Source organism: Amblyomma mixtum, chromosome 5 (assembly GCF_055824585.1).
Source record: "Amblyomma mixtum isolate Tamu chromosome 5, ASM5582458v1, whole genome shotgun sequence".
Taxonomy (NCBI): domain Eukaryota; kingdom Metazoa; phylum Arthropoda; class Arachnida; order Ixodida; family Ixodidae; genus Amblyomma; species Amblyomma mixtum.
In genome coordinates this window covers 92,870,679-92,883,293 of record NC_143016.1, presented here as the reverse complement: position 1 = coordinate 92,883,293, position 12,615 = coordinate 92,870,679, and the positions used below count along the sequence as shown (strand labels likewise).

The 12,615-nt window shown below is 47.9% G+C and overlaps 1 protein-coding gene and 1 pseudogene across 2 annotated transcripts in view; one reads left to right on the top strand and one right to left on the bottom strand.

The window, feature by feature from the left end:
- Rcd-1 (Required for cell differentiation 1) overlaps positions 1-12,615 on the top strand; it is a 30,610-nt gene that overhangs the window by 11,859 nt on the left and 6,136 nt on the right. For both annotated transcript variants that reach the window (XM_089545561.1, XM_089545560.1), the window contains 3 exons: positions 3,372-3,467; positions 5,066-5,164; positions 5,784-5,875. In XM_089545561.1, the coding sequence (XP_089401687.1) occupies positions 3,372-3,467; positions 5,066-5,164; positions 5,784-5,875 (287 nt within the window). The remainder of the gene's footprint in view (positions 1-3,371; positions 3,468-5,065; positions 5,165-5,783; positions 5,876-12,615) is intronic.
- On the bottom strand, positions 9,390-11,278 carry LOC149343050 (uncharacterized; annotated as a pseudogene).

Genomic DNA, 12,615 nt, shown 5'->3' with positions numbered 1-12,615 from the left:
CCTCTGACCGCAGTCAGTGGATAGAACATACGGCCAGAAGTCAGTGACTCTTGACATCGGACTCCGCCGTACCTTTCGCCAGGTATTTGACATCGCGGACGTGCGCTTCCGAATCATCGGCACCGACTTTCTATGGCACTACAGGCTCCTTGTTGACATGCGGCAGAACCGCATCCTGGATTCTGAAACGAGCCTAGTCGTCCAAGGTGTCTCTTGCCGTGATCCACCACTCTGGCTCCTCCAGGTGCACAGCTTTGTTTCCAACCCTTTGTTCATCGTACTTGCAGAGTATCCGGATGTCTTTCGACCCCCATTCTTCAAACACCAATCGCTCACAGCGTGAATCAGCATGTTGTGACGGTTGAGCCTCCAGTGTTTGCTTGCGCTCGTTGCCTCGTTCTGGATCGCCTCGCTGTCGCCAAACAAGAATTTGAGCATATGCTGGAGCTTGACTTCATGCATCCCTCCTTCAATCCTTGGGCATCGCCCCTCCACATGGTGCCCAAAAAGAATGGCGACTGGTGCCTGTGCAGCGATTACTGGGCTCTGAACAAGGCCACAGTCCCTGACTGCTACCAGATTCCCCACATCCAGGATTTTACATTGGCCTTTCATGGCAGCACAATCTTCAGCAAGGTCGATCTTGTGAAGGCATGTCAACAGATTCCTGTGGAGTCATCGGATATCCCGAAGACCGCCATTATTACTCCTTTAGGTGTGTTTGAATACCTGAAGATGCCTTTCAGTCTTCGGAATGTTGACCAAGTCCGACGCAGTTTGATGTGCTGCTTTGCCTATCTTGATGGCATTCTCGTCTTCAGCCCTATGGCAGAGGCCCACAAGCTCCACCTGTGTGAAATGCTCGCAACACTCAGCTGCTTTGGTCTTGTGGTCAACGGACCAAAAAGCGAGTTCGGCGTTGCAGAGTTGGACTTTCTCGGCCACCGCGTCAACGCCCATGGCATTCGCCCGTTACCGGCTTGTGTCACCGCCATCAGTCAAGTTTCCCCGGCCCACCACCACCCGGGAACTGTGCGAATTTCTTGGCCTCGCCAACTATTATCGGTGCTTCATTCCTCGCTGCACCGCAATACTGCAGCCCCTCCATGACCTTCTCTACCGCTGACTGTGCATTCAGCGGCATCAAAGCAGCCATTGCTGGTGCGATGCTCCTGGTTCATCCCAAATGTGACGCGCCCGCGTCCGTTATGGTTGACGCATCAGACACTGCTGTTGGCGTGGTCTTGCAACAGTTCGTCGCTGGTGTTTGGCAGCCAGTCGCCTTCTTTTCCAAGAAGCTTGCACCCCCTGAGCACCGCTACAGCACCTTCGGCCGAGAGCTGCTAGAAATATATTCAGCCATGAAGCACTTACGTCATTTTCTCTCTCTGACGTCCGCGCTAGCATCCAGTAGTACCTCCTATGCTCCTCGCGAAATTCGGCAGCTCGCCTACATTTCCGAATTTTCCTGCGACATTTGTCACGTCAGCGGCAAGTCAAACATAGTGGCCAATGCTCTTGCTGAAGTCAATGCGACGGACAATGGACGGCCAATCATCGACTTCATGGCTATGGCTGCTACGTAACGAGCCGATACCGAGCTGCGACGGTTTCGCTTGCGCGACACCTCTCTGGTGTTGGAGGACATCTTGCTCCCTGACTGCGCCGTTCCCCTCGTTTGTGATACGTCGACTGGTCGTCCTCGCCCCTGCATACCTCCATCGTACCGACGAACTGTCTTTGATGCCCTCCATTCTTTGGCCCATCCTGGCATCCACGCTACACAGCACCTCGTCACGGCTCACTATGTCTGGCCTCGCATCAACGTCGACGTTCGCCGCTGGTCGCACCCGTGCCTCAGCTGTCAGTGAAGCAAAGTGCATCGACACACTGCGACTCCGCTTGGCGCCCTCCCGTCCCTGGACGCCTGCTTCAGCCATCTGCATGTCGATAGTGTCAGTCCCCTTCCACCCTGCGGGAACCCCCGCTACCTGTTAACCTGCCTTGACAGGTTTATGAGATGGCCTGAAGCGATGCCCTTTCTGGACAAAACGGCGGAGTCGATCGCAATAGCATTCATCACACACTGGATAAGCCGCTATGATGTCCCTTCCCGCCATTACGAGTGATCATGGTTGTCAATTTGACTCCACATTATTTTTCAACCTATCAAGGCTCCTCAGCGTCACTCACATCAAGACAACCTCTTGCCACCCAATTTTAAACGGTGTCATTGAGCGTTTTCACCGGCAGTTGAAAGCTTCGCTTATGGCGTCCGCTTTTCCTTCATTATGGATTGAGCTCCTACCCTTCGTCCTGCTTGGTCTCCGCACCGCACGTCGCAGTGACGCTCTACCTGTGCAGCAGAGCTATTGTTTGGCACTACTCTTCGTGTCCCTGGCAAATTCTTCAAGCCCTTGCCGCCCACACCTGCTGATGTCTCAGATTACGCCTACTGTCTACGTAGCGCTATGAGCACTGTCTTTCCACCACATCAGCGCCAGTATTCTTGTGTCCACGTTCCCCCTGACCTTCAGCGGTGCACTCACATCTTTGTTCGCCATGACGCCGTACGTCCACCCTTACGGCCTTCACACAATGGTCCGTTCCAGGTGCTCTGGTGTGCTCCTAAGCACTTTCTTCTGCTCATCAGTGGCCGGGAGGACACGATCTCCGTTGGCCGTCTTAAACCTGTTTGCCTTGGCTCCAATGTCGTTGCCAACTATGCAGCTGCATACCCTCCCCACCGTGCCAGTCCTTGCCGCGTACGATTCATGCCAACAGTATCCATTCACACTTCGCTCATGGCTTCATCGCTAGAGCGGGGGCCCTATAGTGTGCCATCGTGGTCTGGCCACAGAAGATGATGACAGCCCCTGCATGCCTGCCAAGCACGTGCAGACTAGCTTTCGTGGCTGCTCAACTGAATGCTGGTGGCGCTCTGTCCCATTCCCGCCTGGCTGAACGGGTCCTGCGAAATATATATGTGGAGACCTGACAACGACTTGTGTCAGTGATTCATCTCCACAACCTTTTCTAGCTTGTGAAAGCTCTGTTTTTAGTGACAGTAGCCTCTTTATCATTAGATGTGCCAATCTGTCTGTAAAGGTAAACTTCAATTTGTCCTCAGTGTCCCTGTAATGTGTGGTTAGTGTTTCGCACCTCAGTTTTGTAGATGTTTATGACCTCATGTGGTTGCAGTAACTGGAAATAAACATCTTCAGCACCATGTATTGGTCACTAGCTTGACTGCTGCTGTCTTTAGCATACTTTGTTATGGGGGAACTGTGCGTGGCAGTGTATTTTGTATGTACTCGTCAGTATTTGCTCACAGGTGGGCTCCTTTCTTTTTTTCTTTCATTTTTGAGCAGACGGATGAGCAAGAAGTGATCAACTTTCTCCTCTCCACGGAGATTATTCCTCTCTGCCTGCGGATCATGGAATCTGGCAGTGAGCTGTCCAAAACGGTGAGGCTGCTCCTCTTTTCCACAAACCGCGAAGTACGAGACATTTAGGAAAATGAATACCCATGCGAAAGTCATGACACTTCCAAGTCCTAGATCATTTGAGGTCACTCATATGGGTTTTTGCTGTTTTTGGCCAAGTAATAGGACCTCAATAGAAGCCATTGAGCTAAAATGCAAGAATATGCTCAGAAGTGTATTGCACATGTCGAACAGGTTTCTTGGAAATCGTACTCTCTTTGCTTGATATGGCTGCATTGGAAACGGTATTTTAGCTGCATTGTAAGTTGGCTAGCCAGATTTAAATCCTGGCATACTACATGTGGTAAAGATCAGCTTCGATTCTGGAAGCTTTATTAAAAAACAGATTAGAGGTGTGAAGTTTATCAGGCGATATGAGCTTTGCCAAGCTCTTGCAGTATGCCGAACATATTGCAGTCTCTACTTTGCAGACTGGATGGCCTGTGACTATGATGTGGAGCTTGCATAGCCTGTTGATGCCATAGTTGACTGTGCTGGTCAATTAGATATCTTCAACTGGTGAAAAGGTTCCACGCAGGTCGGCCCATAGGTTGGCAATTCACGTATTTCGCCGAGTGAGTGCATCGTGCAGTGCACTCACATGTGTGGGTGTACTAGAGCGGGTGTAATAGCAGTACTGGACCCGCCGCGATGGCTCAGGGGTTACGGCACTCGGCTGCTGTCCCGAAAGACGCGGGTTCGATCCCAGCCACGGCAGCTGAATTTCGATGGAGGCGAAATTCTAGAGGCCCGTGTGCTGTGCGATGTCAGTGCACTTTAAAAGAACGCCAGGTGGTCGAAATTTCCGGAGCCCTTCACTACGGCGTCCTTCATAGCCTGGGTCGCTTTGGGATGTTAGACCCCCACAAATCAAATCGTAATAGCAGTACTGAAAGTTTGGGGGGTTGTTTTGTATCTAAATGGCGAAAACGAGCTAAAAAAAATAAAAACAGATGAGGGCAAGAAACGCGCACAGACGAAATGATTGACTATAAATGTAGTGCACTTGATTCGATGGCACCTGTTATGTGCACACTGGGCAGGAACACTGCCTTTTCTTGGCGCATGTTTCCTCTAAGTGTGCGTGCATAAGATGTTATCAGATAAGGTAATGTTGTGTTCTTAGTCTGTGCTTGTCATGTCTTTGCATGACCTTTGTCTCTCATTTTTTTCACACTCTTTTTCATTGTAGAGTGGGTATCTCTTATGAATGTCCAGTTGCATAGCGACTAGTGGTGATGGCACCAGTGAGGATTTTGACTAGCATATGCCTTTTATAGTATGTCCAAGTGTAGTGGGCATTGAGGCTGCACCCAGAACTGCTGAGGTGTTAATTTCACATGAGGCCAATTTGCAAATGTTATAAAAAGTAATGCAGTATGTAGTCAGTTTTGGCATTCTTTTGCCTCTCAATTAATCTGCTGGTTAATTTTATTGATATGTGTCATATATTTTGAAAGTCGGATTAGCGATAGTTAGTGAAAGATTAGCAAAAGATTAGCGATGGCATTACTGCTAAGCTTCTGAAAGTGAATTGTAATGGTCACATTTTTTTCCTTTTTGTCTATGGTGCATTTCAGGTGGCCACATTCATCCTGCAGAAAATTCTGGTTGATGAAACCGGTTTATCGTACATCTGCCAGACATACGAGCGTTTCTCTCATGTGGCCATGATCCTGGTGAGTTGTTGATTTATGGTCGTTATAATGTTTGGCCGTCGTTCACAAGTTTAGTTTGCGGGGTTCGATAGCGGGAGTATGTTTTCTCCACACGTTTGCGGCTGACATTTCAAACTGCCATCTCCACCCTGGGATTGCAAGCGCTACTCAGTGCAAGTGGACCAAGGCAAGCTTGGCTCTTGGAAACAGAGAAAAAAATACGGGCTGACAGAAACTGCATTTATTGCTGTTACAGTAATAACACCAGCCAGGAACAAAATACGCAAAGGAATCGAGGTCGTGCAACGCAGTAGCAGGGCTGCGAGCGGGTATTCGCCCGCGCCCAGAACATGATCGCTCCTCAACAAGGCTGAAGAAGATAAATCTGTTTCTTAGAGATTCTGCTCAGTCGTGCCGTCCGTGGCACTAGTCCTGCCTTGATGGTTTAGTTAAAAAGGGAGGACATGGTATTGCAGGAAAGCTAAACCGAAGGAGACGGGAGTCTTAGGTGATTCCCCACAAGTGTGTTTCTTGTGAGGAGCGACTCAGTGTTCGAATTCAGTTGATAACAGGGCTGTTGTGACTGATTTTCCGAGCAGCAGCACCAGTGTCATTGCTGCGGTGCCATCACTTTTTGCAGGGGAAGATGGTTCTCTCCCTGGCTAAGGAGCAAACTGCACGGCTGCTGAAACATGTGGTCAGGTGCTACCTAAGGCTCTCAGACAATCCAAGGTCAGTTGCTGTTTCTGGTATGCTTTCTGTACTGCCCTTGTGTGGGCCTGTATAGTTACATTTAGCGCTGCAAAAGCTAGCAGTGTCATTCCAGTCTGGAAAACGGGCAAATGGGGCTATGGTGTGAAATGGTTTTGAAATGAAATTTCATCGAGCCATAGAGCCAAGGGACTGAAAAACTGATATGGCTTTTACTAGCGACCGGCTACAAATCTCTTAATTTCAACTGGACGCCTAACTCTACTAGTAAAATGTTAATTATTGAAAATTAGTTACCAAGCTTACTGCTTAAGACGATGCGCCGGTTTTCTGGTGTCCGCCAACACTGGTAATACTATGCCACAAAAGCCATATTTTTACCCCAAAATCACTGGCGCAAACTTATCACAGTGCTTGGCCTACCAATTGAACTGTACATAATTTTAGGTGTCTTTGTCATTGGGATGGTTCGGGCAGAGCTGTTTTAATTCAGTAGCACACGATGTAGGGATTCCCAACTTTGGGTCGCCACTCACTTGTTTTACAAACATCGGGTGCATGCTGGCATCGGCCCCCCCCCCAAAAAAATACATGTGCCTTTGGTATGAAAATAATCGCCTTTGCGCAGTATGGCTTGCTTGGTAGCAGCGGCATGAGAAGAAAACACATGGCATGCATGGACGATAAACTCGGTCATGCATTGTATGATAAATTGTCCGAATGAAAGCACATCAAATGCACGGTAAATAAGTCTACTCTATCAATTAAACGATGCGTAATTTTGTCAGGCGTAGTAGAAACGTTGCAACTTGAGCAGTGCCCGTCCCTAACTGAGATTGGAATTCTCAACATAGGAACAGCGATTTGGCTTCTCTGTAAGTGGTGATAGCATTATAATTACCTTATCAACATATGTGCGACAGCACTTCTAGTTGGACTCCCCGGTTTCAGCGATGTGTGTCTGTGTGTGTGCGGCCTTTGAGTAGCAAGTGTAACTGGCTCACTGTACTGGTGGACTCTGAGTACGGGGTGGCGTCCGCGTAGAGATTGAGTCAGTTATGTGGCTTTCCTTCTCTCAAAACCTGGAAAGGAAAAGTGTACAACTAGCTCCGTGGGTCAATGGAGCTCAGTCGCGCTTTGAAGTACAAGGCAGTGGTATCCACCTGCAAAAAACTGTGTTTTCGCGTATTTCGTGCTTAGCAGTGAAAAACGGCCAGCCGTTTTTGCAGTATTTGTGAACCAGTGAGTGCTGGCAGGGGCTGTATAATCGAGAATGCTTTCAGTGAATCGGCTTGTATTGCTTGTAGTGTGAACAGCCCTAAGGGAGCGGCAGGAGGGACCAAATTTAATTTTTTTCATCGCACATATCGCCGCAAACAAAATTTGCATTGATCACTTGTGGATTCGTTTCGGTCACTTAGCTCGCTGCTGTCTCCCGAATGTTGTTTGCTAATGGGGTGACTCCGTCGTGAGCTCTCCAGTCTAAATTGTCACACTTGCCATAGCCAAGCAGGCAGCAAGAGCGTTCATGAGCAACTGTGCTCCTTGAAACCGTAGATATTTGATAGCTCTCCCCATTTTGAGTTTCAGTGTACTTTGCTTTTGTTTTTTCATCATGCAACACAGTGCCACCTTTACCCTACATACTACCGTTGAAAAAGCTACATACGTGAACTGCGAGCGTGATACTTACCGATGCTGATCGTTCACTCCGTCGAAGCATGGTCACCTGCTCCTGGTTGGTTGTTGCATGCACTAATGGCATAGCACACCTGATGATGAACACCAGGCGGACCCTCGCACAGTAATTTTAGGCTTGGCAGGAATAAAACGAGCGGGTGGCACTACCAGAGATCACATGCTGTTCCGTCTGCAGCCCACAAGCCTCAAATTATCAGCCCATGATGGCATCGGCAGTAGGCAGTGCTCCGGTAAAGCAAACATTGCGGCACCAGACTGTCGAAACTAAAATTGTGTGTATATGCTACGTTTGATATCTTGAACCACGATGTTTATTTCTTATGATGAAGGCCTCCAGTTCCATGATATTGTATGCTAAACCCAAAAAGGAGAAAGTTTGTTAGTTAATAGTCCAATGCGTTCAATTCCTCGTTCTTGCCAGCTGCCATAGCCGAGTGGAATGTCCTTCCTGACAGTGTTGTGAATGAAGTTAATTCCCTAAAATTTAAACAGATGTTAATTGATTTATTCCCCAAATGATTCCTGTTGAAGGCCCTTTTTCTTTTTCTTTTCTTTTTTTCTTTCTTTTTCTTGTGTTTACCTACTTTACTCGCTTGTTTTTCTTTTGAAGTGTTCACAGCTGTATCTACATGTGTCTAAGTTTATGTTCCAACTTTGTTCTTTGTTCTTTGTGACTTGATTACTGTTCGACCCCCCCCCCCCCCCCCTATGTAATGCCCCCTAGGGCCCTTAAGGGTAAATAAATGATGATGATGAATAGTTAATCATTCTTCACCTACCTACTGCCACATACATATTGTCTGCCATCCCATACAATCCACTGGCACAGATCGTATTGTTGGATCTTTCACGGCTTTTGAAAAAAATCTGTACAGATTTAGAAAAACACCTGTTAATCAGCACAGTTGAGCCAACTTATAAAGGCCACAGTTCTATTGAATGCTCGCTTATTACGAACGAGGGTGGTGTTACCGTCAAAATGTGGATCAGGGCTGTGGCATCGTATCCCAGATACACTAAACAAGTGTGGCCACACAACTCGGTTACAGTGAACGAGGAGGCTATGTAAAATCATCCCCGGAGTCTGAAACCCTAGTTTCATTCATTCATTCATTCATTCATTCATTCATTCATTCATTCATTCATTCATTCATTCATTCATTCATTCATTCATTCATTCAATTGTACCCTTAAGGGGAGATGCTACCCGAAGACACTTTTTTTTTTAATACTTAAGCTAGAGCAATGAAACTCTGGCTCCTTATGGAGTTTTTTATGCTGGTTTCAAATATATATTTAGTTTTGTTGCAAGTTTGATAGTTTTTGTTCTGTGCTATGACAAAGTGCAAAATATAGGCCTTTTTGCCCCCCCCCCCCCCCCCCCCTCTTTCCATCATTAAACTTCCATAATTATGAACCACCCATGGCTCATATTCTTCCACATGCACCATAGAATGCCAAAAACTAAGTACTAAGAAGAGCACATAATATATCATAGCCACATGAAAAATTTGTACTTGGGAAGTCTCCAATAACCCCAACCCCTATATGTGTTTACTTGAAATTTGTGACATATATATAAATAATATTGACATTTAAATAAGATAACGGTATTCCTCACACTTTAGTGAAAATGCAGGTAAAATTTCATCCAGATCCGAGCCCTAGAAGTACCAAAAACAAGGTGGGCAAAGTCAAAAACGTGCCAGAAATTGCATTCTGAGAAAAACGAATTTGAAAGTTAGAATTAGAGTTTATTTACAAAATAAGGCTTGAAATGTGATTAAAATTGCACAGGAAAAGAGTCAAACTGTCCCTTCAGCAGCCACTGCCACTAAAACGAGCCAGCACCATAGGTTTCTCCCTCACGGCGCTTGCACGCAGAGTCGTCGGCACGAGACTTATTTCTCAGCATGCACCGACGCGCTCTCGACTCTGCTGTCTGTTTGGCAGACATCTTTTTCTGGCGCGTGCTGTCTCTTGATGAGCCTAGCCCGACTAAATCTTGAGGTGGAAGCACGCCCAGCTCTTCCAGTACACGCTCAAAACTAGAATGCCCTCGGTTGAACCAGAGAACTGCCAAAGCAGTGGCCATCTCCACAACAAACCTTGAAGCAAACCGTGTTTTGGGACAGAGAAGCCATATTTTGCTATTCAGTGACTCCACTGCATTCTGACTTTTGCCCTGAACACAGCGGGCCAGCAGCTTCTCATCGGTAAGCCTCTTATATATGGGAAGTATAGCTTCCCCTGGGCTTTTGTGAGCAGGGGTGTGTGGGCTGGTGCAGCTTCACCTAAGGCTTCGGCACGCCTATGCTTGCACCAGGATGCTGGTCCATCTGGGCAATAATTATGGCTGCTCGCACCATCTGATGAGCAAGAATGAAAGTAGGAAGCCCAAATCGCCTGGTGCATTCCTTTCACACTGCCCCTGTTGCTCGTGATAGCAACCTGATAATAAGTCGTCAACCTCTGAATGGCAGGTTCCTTCAGCTTCTCCCCTCTTGGGAGTGGCTCTTTCAGCTTGCGAAGAGCAGTCCCAAGGCGCTTCGCCACATGATTCGTGCAGTCCTCTTTTTCAATATCCACGACAACACCATAAACATTTGCTTCTACAACTGCAGTGTAGGCTTTCGAGTCACCATCACTGAGAAATTTTTTAAACCGCAATGGTGTGTCGTAGGATTGGCTCCTTCGCCATATCCGCACTGCAGCTTCAGCTTCCATCGCATGGGACGAACAATCAACATTTCGTTCACAAACAGGGCCATGAAAAGCTTGCCAAATGTCTTCATTTGGCAGGGCCTTGTGTCTGCTGCACGCTAGGCAGAAGTTGGACAGGACTTCAAAGTCCAAACAAAGTCCAGTGTCAAGGGACACAACAGTTCCAATCCCATTGTGGCTTTTATGGCCTCGTTTGTGCCATGTGCCGTCATACATAACGGCAATTTCATCGCCGCCTGCTTCACTCTGTGTGATCTGCCTGGACCGCGCAAGATTTTCGGACACGGCACTCATTGCCGCATCACGAACTTTCCGGGTGATTGCAGAAAATGACTTGTTGTGCATTGGCTTTTGCAGGCCAAGAACTGCAGAAAATCGAACTAGTAACTGCTCGTAGCCCATCCCTACCGAGCGCGCTGCCACAACAGTTTTCACATTGACAGCGAAGGCATCGCGCGAGCTCCCGCTGTCATAGGCTCTGCTTGCCCTCGGTCCGTCGTTGCCTGCCACACTCGAGCTGGCCTTCCCGCCTGAAGAAACTCGCCGTGATGTGTATGTCGCCGAGAGAACACTTTCGGGGCACGCACTGTTCTCGCAGCGTAGCTCCAGGTACGACGCAAGTCCTTTGCGTTTGTCGGCCGATTCGCAGACGCGCATTTCCGACCGTCGGCACGTCGGACAAACCGCACCGCGCGCAAGAAGGCTCAATGCCGTCAGGTCCGTGATCACAGACGACCCCTCATCTTGCACTCTTTCTTTGTCGTCAAAGAGTCCAATATTCTTTTGCGATGCACTGACATATTCCAACGTCGCGTCGAACTCGCCGGATGAATCGGCGTCGCTGTTGCTAGGCCTCGCGGCCGCAGGTTCACTTGCCGTTTGGCGAGTCTTCACCGTCGATTTTCGTCGCCGTCCTCTAAATTTATGCTTGGATGCATGCTTCACTGGCCGGTGACTACGCCTGCTACTGCCGCCTTCATCCATAACGAATATAAATATGAGAAATGAATGTCGTTTGGCTACGCAGCTCGGAGAGAGAATGGACCCAGCAAGTAGGCTTCGCCATACGAAGGTGCGCAGTGGCCAATGGCGATCCCCGATCCGCAACACGTGATTTAAAAACCAGTCACAGCTCTCGAAAAACTCGGCACGCGCATGCTTTTTATTATTATTTCTTGCACTCTAGCAGCCCGGGCAACCATGGTTATTGGAAGAAAGAGGCTTGGCTTAGCTCCGCATGCGGCTGCCAGTGGCGAGTGGCCGTGAGTTGTCGGCCACGAGACGCTAGAAGACGGCGTACTTTCGGACTTTTAACAGTCATCCTGTGCTCTTTAAACGCAATTTTGACCCAGTTAGAGTTCTAATTCAGCTTTAATTTTTATTTTCATGATAGTAGAGACACTAAACTTGACAAAACACGCGAAAACAAAAAATCGATTTTTTTCGCAAAAAACCGCGTTTTCGACCCGCATCTCCCCTTAAAGGCCCTTTTCGGGCATTATAGGGGGGGGGGGGGGAACAGTTCAAATACAAAGTAAAGAGAATAACAATGTTAATACAGTAAAATACAACATAATGCAATGCAAGAAGAAAACAAAAAGAACTGGAATACGCTGTGAAATGTTAAGATGCAGTTCTAATCGGAGAGATGAACGCCTCTAGGTCCCCATGACTATGACACCTCCTCCCCTTCTTTCTTGAAAAACAACAGCATGACCCCCTAAAAACAACAAAACAGTGGGATGTATAGACTCTTGGTGACAGATGAAGCCGCTAAAAATACATATCTTGAACGGTGGTGCCTAGCACTTGTGAAAAGTGCAGCAAGCTTCGCATCACCGTCCTAGTGAGGTAGGCGCCGTGCGTCTTCGGGAAGTCTTGCAAGGCGCAGTGCAGTGAAAGCTGCGCTTTCATGCGCACTACACAAGGGACTGGGTGATGCGTGACTTTTGTTTCCGACAGGTGTGGCAGTATTTAGAGTGGGTGTGGGGTTGACTGGCGACTTGTTCACCGAGTAGCTTGAAAAAAAACAGTGGAAAAAATGTCCTGTCCGGGCTCAACAACCGTGCTGTGCACCACGTGCTGCCTTCTCTGACTGTGGTGACCACGCTTTTCTGGCACTGAACATGACAAGCTAGATCTGGTACTTCATTCACATTGGCATAATTCATGTGCTCGAGGTGTCCTGTTGGCACCGTATCACCAGTGCATACTGATATCAATTGGCTGACTAGGTGCTGACGTCCCAGTTTGGGCAACTCTGTTCCCCCCCGCCTTGTAGAAAATTTGCGTGGGTGGAAACGACTGCGTACTGGTCAGGAATTGCTTCCGTAAGG